Source organism: Nelumbo lutea, chromosome 7 (assembly GCF_056320005.1).
Source record: "Nelumbo lutea isolate HS-2025 chromosome 7, American lotus-T2T, whole genome shotgun sequence".
In the NCBI taxonomy this organism is placed as follows: domain Eukaryota; kingdom Viridiplantae; phylum Streptophyta; class Magnoliopsida; order Proteales; family Nelumbonaceae; genus Nelumbo; species Nelumbo lutea.
This window is the reverse complement of record NC_142690.1, coordinates 25,647,244-25,657,493: the sequence shown is the minus strand read 5'-3', so window position 1 is coordinate 25,657,493 and position 10,250 is coordinate 25,647,244. Positions and strand designations below refer to the sequence as shown.

At 36.2% G+C, this 10,250-nt stretch overlaps 1 protein-coding gene across 1 annotated transcript; it reads left to right on the top strand.

The window, feature by feature from the left end:
- The first annotated feature begins 510 nt into the window (after positions 1 to 510).
- On the top strand, positions 511 to 1,885 carry LOC148845770 (putative membrane-associated kinase regulator 6). The gene is made up of 2 exons (XM_088953212.1): positions 511 to 1,448; positions 1,591 to 1,885. The coding sequence occupies exons 1-2, from the start codon at positions 635 to 637 to the stop codon at positions 1,596 to 1,598; spliced, it is 822 nt and encodes a 273-aa protein (XP_088809338.1). The 5' UTR covers positions 511 to 634; the 3' UTR covers positions 1,599 to 1,885.
- Positions 1,886 to 10,250: the final 8,365 nt, after the last annotated feature.

Genomic DNA, 10,250 nt, shown 5'->3' with positions numbered 1-10,250 from the left:
ACCTACTTTGCTATGGTGGTGCCGTGCGCTTATATATCCTATTATATATCTTATGCAAGGTTCAAAATTTGAATATGTATTGAACCGTGTTGGTTGATATGTATCATATGAGCGCATTTCTGCGCATTTCTAATATATCTTTATAAAAGGTGTTTCGGGTCAACTCAATTCAGAGAATAAACAGACGGGCCTTAAAACGATTTCTCTAAATTCGATTAAAAAAAATAAAAATAAATACAAAAAAAAAAGTATTGATACACCGGTTATCCATATTTTGAACCTTAATCCTATGTGTAATGAAAATTAGAAACCATCACTGAGCCCGGGTGGGTCCCTTATAAGGAGATTCTAAAATCAGCATGGGACATGGGGTAGATGGTGGTAATCTCATCATACTCTTTAATTAGTTTTAGGTGGGGGCTCCATCTAGTGTGATCATGGTGCACTCATCACATGAAACGTGGCAGCTGATGGGATCATCCCATAGCAAACAGTTGAGCACTGCTAAGAAACTATAATTAATAATTATAATCAATTAAACAAAATGAAAAAGAAAATCAAAGAAAGAACAAAATGGGAAGAAAGAGACGTAATAAGGCCAGAATAAAACATAACCCTTTTCTTTTGGGCCCACATGTGTAGGGCAATGGGCAACCTTGTTATGCCCATGAGCCCATCCCAGTTGGTGTCTGTCTGCTCTTTAAAACAACTAGAGAGAGCGCTCCTTCCTTCCATCCTTCGTATTCAAAACCAGCCATCTTTCTTACACAGAAGAAGGAGCGTATCAGCTGCTGCTGCCATGGAAAGCTCCAAACCTCTCTCCACCGAGAGTTTCTCCTACAGCTGGCTAATAAACCTCAGACCCTCGCTCGAAAGCCTGGGCGATTCCTTCAGGGCTTCCCTTGATGCCTCCGACGAAACCTCCTCCTTCATAGAGATGGACCCATGGCTGACACCCTCCAAGAGATTCCTGGGCGACGCCCAGGATTTCAGTTTCGACTTCCCCGTCTCGAAATCTCCCCTGAGTGATCTGGTTGACGCCGACGAGCTCTTCTCCAACGGCCTCCTCATGCCTTTCTTTCACGACAACCCAGCGAAGGCCTCGGATTCTGTTCCAACACCGGTCAAATCCTCGTCGGAGTCCTCAAAGCTCGTACTCTCGACCAGCCGGAGTGCTTGTCCTTTCCTCGGAAGGTGGCAGCGGTCGTCCAAGAGAATCTTTCAGAAGTACATGGGTTTCCTCAGACCCCTGTACAAAAAGCTTCGAGTCTTTAGATTAGGTGCCAGAGGGGAGATTACCGATGCAAGGGTACGTCCTTTCGTTAAAAGCTGGGACGAGTCGCCATTACAGACGTCACCCAGAGCGAGTAGTGCATATCCCACCGGTGATTGGTGCGCCATTGAGAGCTCCATCCACGAAGCAGTTCTCCATTGCAAAAAGTCCATCGGTACGTCCAAACTCCAAAGTCGTCGTCTCTGCTGGCTGATGATGATTCTCAGATTCATTGTCTTTGCGTTTGTGTAGTCTTCTGCTTTTTTTTTTTACCTTTTCGGCATAAATTTCTGATTACTGTTTTGCTGTTTCTGCAGAAAAATGAGAGAGAATGTTGGACAGACGAAGAGGAAAAGGGAAAGAAAGGAGTGGGAGACAAGATACATGTGGAAAGTAGAGCGTGGGGGGTCTGCGAGGAGATCGATCCTTTCTTTACATTCGCTTGGTTTTTGTCTCTTTTTTCCTTTTTTCTTTCCTGTTTAGATGATAGTGTAAATCTTTGTCTTTTAAGGTAGGAATAGAAATTCGTGGCTGATCGGCCCTGAACGTTTATTCCGTTCAAAAATTTATATAACAGAAAGGAAAACAAATTAATAGAATTAATTTTTCTTCTGTCTTCTTCTACACAAACACCCAACGAATCATATCTCTCTCTCTCTTCTGGAAATTGTTTCTAGTGCTGGGATGATTGTCCTTTACTCATCATATAAAAGTGAATTGATGTAAGATTTCTCTTTCCTTATCAATTTGGAAAATAGTTAAGAACTTTGAGTTTTGGGAAGAAATAAAGGGAAAAAGAAAAAAGAATTAGGATCAGATTCGGATGATTTTATTCTTGATCAATAATTTAATTTGCTGGGAATTGGTCTGGAAACAACTTCTGGGTTTAGGCACATTCTTGTCTTCTTTAGTGGATTATCTTTTGATTATTGATTAAGAATGCCTTCCATTCAGCTAGAAAAAGGGTGGTGTGCTTGAATTTGAATCATCACCCTTCTAGTTTTTGGTATCTACTGAAACTTATTTGATGCAAATTATATGTTGAGCCTTACAATTCATCAGGATTTCTAAGTTTCTGAACAGTTGAATTGAAATTAACTTATCTCAAAAACTACTATTAGATTTATTTTTTATTTTTTATTTTTATTTTTTGTGAATAAAACTCTAAAGAAACATCAATGGTCGGCCTCTGGGGCATGTGGATGGTTTAGATTCTGGGGACCGGCCAACAATGATGGTACTGGCCTACTGGGGACCGGCTTAGCATTACTAAAAGGGCAGAACTGTGCTAACTATAGAACTTGGTACGAATTCAAGGGATGTTGAGGAAAGGTTTAAGCATCAATGCATTGTGAGAATAGGTGGGTTTCTATAAAAAATGGGTGAGGACTGGTACAGTTACTGCTGTACATTGGAGGCTTAATCCAAGCTGCAAAGATCCTGTTGGGCTTTAATTCACTCTCCACAAAAAATTGGGCATGCAGTTTTTTTGCTTTTACATTTTTATGAACTTGAATTTGTACAATTTCCTACACCCTCCACAAAAGTTGGGCAGTTAATTTTCTTTTTTTTCACATTTTTATCAAGTAAAATTCACAGAATTTCCTAAACCCTAGCCTCCTCCTTGTTGGCTGTTGGGTGAGGTACTACAGCCCATTGTGGGAAGATGGGTTTAGTACTGATCAGGGTAGATCTCTATGGAGGACCATGGTATTTGTACATTTGCTGCACCATGGAGGACCATGGTATTTGTTTTGTTCATCACTTCATCATGTAAACATTTAAGTATACCTTGTTATACATGAAAGTATACTCTGTAAAACATGAATAAATGAAAAGTAAGGCATCTTTAGTGTGATTGGTTAAGATCTTTATTTGATGTACAACCAACATTAGCGAATGCATCCTCGTTGATACAAAATCAAAATGTGCATAAAAGTAATGCCGCACAGAAATTTCGGATTTTGGCATAATATCTAAAATAAAAAAAAAAAAAAAAGATCTTGTTAATTTTGTCACATTTCACACAATTAAAAACCTTAATCTAGCAATTTTCATTCCCCAATGGGGTTATTAACACTTTCCCAAGGGACTTGCAAAATAAAAAACTGTATTGCCTAACCCAAAACATAAAAAAAGCACACATATGGCACAAAGATCAAGATAAATAAAATTTTTGGGGTGTTTTGTAATATGGATGAGATATTGGTGGGTGTAGTCCACACCACACCATACTATTATCTGTCCACACCTAAAGGGGCATTTTACAGGTGTGTTGTAGATCAATCAACACCAAGTGTATTGATTCTATACATTTCACATACAACTTGTGAGATCATGAATAAAAGTTATATTTTAAATATAAATTAAATTGAAAAAATAATACAAAATAACAATAGATAAAATAAAACACTAATATGTAATTACTATTAGATATAAAAAATATATTTATCATATATGTCAAATATTAAAGGACAAAATGTGTATACAATATGAATATATCTACTAATAAAAATCATTTTATTAATAAAAATTAGTAATATAAATAATGAAAATGGTTCAATGTTTAAAAACAAACATCCTAATATAAAAATTATTAAAAAATAATTTATGAAAGAGAATGAGTTATCTTTATTTTTAAAAGGAAAATAATTTATAAATAAAATAAAATCAAAAAGAAAATACTTAACTATGATGAAGCCTAACAAAAAAATTATATACTATTTATCAACTCCAAGTAAGGTTGGTTCATACAAGTCCAACATCAAAATATTGGTTCCATTGGCCATACATACTAGTTTGTGTTGATATAAACACAAAAAAAAAATCCGAAATTTCAACTAATATTTAAATAAAAAGAGTAAAACTACTATAGTAAATCAGATAAGAAGAGTGCTACAAAGTATATTGTAGCCACAACATGCAAGCGATGCAAGAGAGATAGAGAGATAGAGAATAAATCTGAGAAAGAGATAGAGAAACCCACATACTTATATAGATCTATGGTTGAGTAGTGGATTTGTCAATAGTGATCTGGTGATATTGAACGAAGAAGGATATTGGCAGAGGAGACAGCCCCGGCAGAGAGGTGTTAGGGCTTATAGCAGTAAAAGAAAGTAAAAGAAAGAGTTTAAGACTTCATGCAATGCACCGGATCACTCCAACTGGGTTGGGCAACTATGGATGATCTCCATCAAAGAGATAAAAAGTTAGGAGGAGAAATTGGGTTATGGATGGTCTTGATCCATGGGATATTATCAAACAGCCCCTTACATTTCAGTGGTTGAACTTCATATTTTCCTTAATTTGGTTTTTCTTTTACGATGTGTTTGGTTTGAAAGAAGTAGGGAAAGGAAGGAAAAAGTAGGAAAACCTTCACAAACTTTGTATATATTTCCCTACTTTTTCCTTCAAATCAAACATAGCCTTAGGGGTAACGATATTATCGGCCACTAGAAGTATACATTCCAAGCTAACTCAACCGTTATGTCACATAATAACTACTTTTAACCTAGTTCAGATATCTAGGTTTAAAGCGTCCTTAAATTTAAAATAATTAATATAAAAGAATTCTATTAGCTAGTAATGAATTTTCTCTTTCCTTTTTCTCTTCTTACATGCATTGAGAATGAGGATTCCTAATTAAAGTCAAATAAAAATACGTACTTCCTTTTTAGTTTTATAGTGAAAATCATAGTTTTCAAAACCGAACCGGACCGGATGGAAGGACTAGAAAAACCGGGATCTTGATCGATTCCGATTTACCTCAGAACTGTTATTTCACAAAAAAAAATGTTGATATGGTCAACAAACCACTGATTAGGGCGGTTGAACCGTTTGAACCGTCCAATGGTTTTGGCCGTTTTTTATTTTTTATTTTTATTTTATTATTATTTTTTTATTAAAATGGACCAATCATTCGATTCGAATGATCAGACTGTTCGACTTGAAAACCAAACCCCTGATCGGTTTGGTTTTAAAAACCTTGGTGACAAATTGAAAAAGAGTTGAGAATTAATTTGATAATCAAATAGAAAAAAAAAAATCTGACCAGATAATTCAGTAAATCAATTCGAGATTTCAATTCTAAAATAATTTTTATTATATCTTGTGATTAAACTTCAAATAAATAAAGCCTTAAAAGCCTACCTCTAACAAATCAGCTTCCCTCAACAACCAGTAACCAAATTCCAAGGGACAAACCAATGGATTAGGTAACCATGAAAGAGACTACTATTTAACACCAAGGGAATGCAATTACTAATGAAGGAAAAATAGATATGAGGTTATCTCCCATCTGTATATATATATATTTTTTTTTACGTTAGAAACCCTCCATTTGTTGCACAGCAATAATAATTAATATACCACTGGATTTAAGAAGAAGAAGCAAAAGAAAGTTTCTAGTTAATTTTTATTAGTGAGTAGATGGGATATACTTATTTTTATGCCACAAAGTTTTCAAATAAGAGATCACATCTCCACCCCACAAGGAGCCGCCCCACAATGCCCCACAGCACGCCCTACATTGGAAATATCTCCTAATGATGACATCATCAGGAGATGTTCTCAATACACGACGGAGATGTGCTGTGGGGTGGAGATGTGAACTCTTCAAATAGATTATGCATGCAAAATTTTAGAATCTATTTACAGTGCAAATTTGAACTAGATAGAAATTTTGTACCCTGTTAAACTTTGTATTTACTATGTTTCATACTTTACCTACTGCAAATTTGCACTTTTTTTTGTCTAATTCACCTTTGTTTACAGTGCAAAATTTGCATCTAAAAGACTGATGCAAAATTTGCACCACGTTCTTTTTTTTGGTAACAACACTACCTTCCTTTTACCTCAATTTGCTCTCATAAAAAATGGGACCACTTCGTTTACAAATAACCACCCTCCTGTCCTGCCTCCATTCTCTTTTACATAAAGTGTGGACCACTATCATTTACACTAGTGCAAATGAAATTCGAACCATAAACAAACTGAACCTATATCACTTACAAAATACAGAATTAGAACATCTCAAAATCAAATTTAGTCGGTCTTTTGAGTGCCGTTTGCCTCATACCTGTCCTGACTTCCTTAAACTATGACAACTAACAAATGTGGTAGACTTCTGTGACCGTCTTGAAATGTATAGAATTAAAATCATAAAATGTACTACAAATATCATGTAATCTTATATTTGATGATGATGATGCTTTTGACTGTTGCTGATTTGTTTCAGTACATGTATGAAATTATTATTAGGGCATGTTCATTTCCTCTTAACTCTTATCTCTAAAGAGAGGGTCAAAATGGATATTTGATCATTTTCAAACTTCAGAGTTCTAATCACAACATTCTCTGAATTTAGAATTTAGAGAAAAGAAAAATTCACCAATATCAATGTATCTCTTAATGCAATTATTACACTTTCAGATGTGAGAAAACAAACAAACCTTAGTGTGATGTGATATTATTCTCAAAAAAATGAAAAAAAAGAGAATTACAGCCCTTATGAAGGATTCATGCCTACGATCAAATATGAAAAAAAAAGAACTGTTTTTTCATAGAATAAGATCTCGCCGTAGGTTTCACGTCCAAACAACATGGGTAAATTTAATACATCTTTTTTCTATTTCTTCACTTATTTTCCTCTCTTTCTCTCTCCCCACTTAACTGATCATTTATTTCTTCCTCTCTCTCTTTGGTATTGCACATGCAAATGTACGTCAGCATAAGCAAAGAAATTAACAAGTATTCGAAGCCAAAAAGAGAAAAGGAATGCCGTGCCATTATAGTAAGCTACCATATGTTGGCTTGCTAGACGAGCCGTATAGGGAAGACATGTAAACGACCCTGGAATGTTTGTCACACAACACATGGGAGCATATTAATTTGGAGGCCCAAAAGGAGCTCCATGTGTATGTATTGTCCACCAAAAAGAAGGGCTCCGTGTGTCCCTCATCTGCCCTCTTTTTATGGGACAAGATTTAGCTCACTAGCCCCCTTGCATGTGTGTCAACTACGTCCTTTATTTCGTGCTTCTCTTTTACAAGTTAAAGAGAAACAATCACACAATAAAGACTTAACCCTTTAAATCATTGCTGGCCCATAAAGGGTTGATGTGGGCTGGATCTGATTCCTGATTGACGGTCCCAATTGGCCAATTCATTTTTCTGAAGGGGGGTAGGTTCAGCCATTTAAGAAAAGAAGTCTGAATGACTCATCTAGGAAGCTTTTCCTCCCTTTCTTTTTCCCTATACAAACATATGCATATGCTGGTTTCCCTTTTTGTTTCAATGTCATTTATCCCAACTGAGAACAACTTTTGCCCTGTTCAATTATTTTCCTTCATACATGAATGAGACAACATGTGAAAGGAAGCCCTTTTGCAAAATATTTTAATACAGTTTCAGGAATAGATGGTTAAATTAATTAATACTTGATTAGTTTTAAGTGGAATTGATCAAATATGAGAAGTTAGTTCTTGCTAATTATGACACTGCAATTAACTATTGAAATGCAAATAATGATCACCTACTCTACTTGAAAAGAAATGAATGTATAGCACATGTCAATAAGACAGAGGTTTTATCATTCCAGCACAAGCTTATGTGATCTCTCACTAAAGAGGTCTTGGGGCGCCTAGGAAAGTTCACTTCAGTGTTAGGGACCACTAGTACTAGGGCTTTTCAGTTTGATAGTTTCAACTTGTATTGTATAATTGGTATACTATGGGAGGTGGGTTCAAGTACAACTAAATTATGGCTTGGCCTGAGAATTATGTAGCAGGAGCCATGCTGTAACTAGCTAGTGTTGCTAGCTTGGTACTATCAACTAAATAGACAATGGCTATTTTTTAAGGCACTCTGCATTATGTGGCTGCAACATGGACTATCAAAACTGGCCACGTGGCTAACCACCTGAGTTTTCTCCATGGCAGGAGCCAGGAGGAGACCCCTTGTACTGCAGCTACTGTATAACAAAAACAGACAAGAAAGTTATTCGTATTATAGAGCTTGTTAGGGGCCATTGGATAATGGTTGGTGTGGCTCAACTGAACAACTTGTTTCCTTGTCTCTTCTTTTTTTTTTTGGTGAATAAAATAGTCATGGAAGAAAATATTTAGGGGGTATAGCAATCAACCCAACTTCCCATTCAGCCATTAAGGAGACCACAAACTACTTACTGACTTATTCACTAAAGGACAATGCAAAAAGTGATTATACAGTTCAGCCACTTAAGTCATTATCAGATGGCCCCTTAAGTTCAAAATTATCAACCCACGTATGCATCTCTTATTTATGGTCCAAAAACTCTACAAACTTTGATATCTCAAGAAAACACAGAGCAAAAAATATATATAATAATAATAATTAAAATAAGGGTGGACAATGTGGTTAAAACAGTAGGAAGGATAGCCCGGGGTACAAGGAGTTAGTCACATGGGAACAGGCAAGACAGGGGAACATGGACAAAATGTGCTAGGAGAAACGCCAGGGTTGATAGCATTGCCTCTCTGTTTCTATCTACTTGCTTTTGTTTTCATCCTTGAATCTTCCTATTGAAGAAGCATGATCAAGTGTATCACAAACTTTCTCTTTTAGCAAGAATTGGCTACTTGTGCTGTGGGGACCAAAACCTTATTCCAAGCTACAATAGCAGCCTCTCTCCTTTTGTTTTTTCCACTGTTACAACCAAATCCCACAGACTATGGGTCCTTCATCATAGTTGCTTGAAAACTGAAATGCAGGATTTCTAAATAACAGTCAGTCAAGGTCCTCAGATCACTGAGGACGCTGGATTTCATCATTTTGATCATTCATAAGAGACATGAGAAATCAAAACATTCACTAGAATGCATTGTTTCATCAAGGATATTTGTGTATGATAAATATAAAAGGGTGTCATTAGCAGAAGAAACTGAATCTCAGAGATAGAATTATTATAACCAGTTTGGAATGGGGAAGGAGGCATTCTTGTCACAAACCCACACAAAAGGACAAGTCTTCTTGCAATAACAAAAGAGATTCGTCCATACATGGGGGGAGCATGACCTTGCTATATGCTTTCTGTCGGAACTGTCGGCCTTCAGTCATTGTTTCAACTAACAGGTCACTGAACAATGCCTGCAAGTGTACTTATTCACAACACAAGGTCAAGGTCCTCAAACAATGGGGGGCTGATATTCATTTGAACACTTAGAAAAATCATACATTCACTGATGTTCATGTGTGTCAAAGTATAGCAGCAGCTAATTCAGAGGAGGGATTTGAAATCTTGGGCGGCCATCGAGACAATAGCCTCGTGAATAGATGATGTAATCAAAAAGAGACTTGGATATGAGACCTCATAAAATTCACCTAATACAGCCTGATTAAGGGGGGGACCAAGATGCTGACTGTCATGAATGTCGGTCTTAATGTCACTGCTACAACCAACATAACAGCACATCAAGGGATGCATGATGTGCTTCATGGTTGAAGATATGCAAATGAGAATAAATATGGCTGTCACAGGGATAAGACCCTCAAGTTTGAAGATAGATGATTCCTTACATCCGACCTCTGAAGTGTAAGAACAAACAGTAAGACAAGTTTAGGTCATTAGAGGAGAAAATTCATAACACTGTGCAAACAATTAAAGTGTAATAGTAAAACTATTAAGCAATTTTCTGATCCTGACAAGGATACGTTTCCAATGGCAGGCCTCATTTATTTTGTTGTGCAAAAGAATTGCAAATTAGATATACAATTTGTAGCAGTTAAGTAATCTAGATATGGAACAGTCTAAAATTTCAAACCATTGCTTACTCTTGATGAAATAAGCCACAAGATGTCTTCAGGGAAAATATGGATACAATGACACTCGAGAATTTTGATACACAACTCCCCTTTAACATTTGGAAATGACATGTCCAATTAAATGAGTGTGGAAGAAATGTATGCTGATATGAATATGTGCTAAAACTAGAGAGGATAGG

Bases quoted from the DNA above. Each gene is read 5' to 3' on its own strand.
- LOC148845770 (XM_088953212.1), top strand. From the start codon at position 635: ATGTGTAGGGCAATGGGCAACCTTGTTATGCCCATGAGCCCATCCCAG.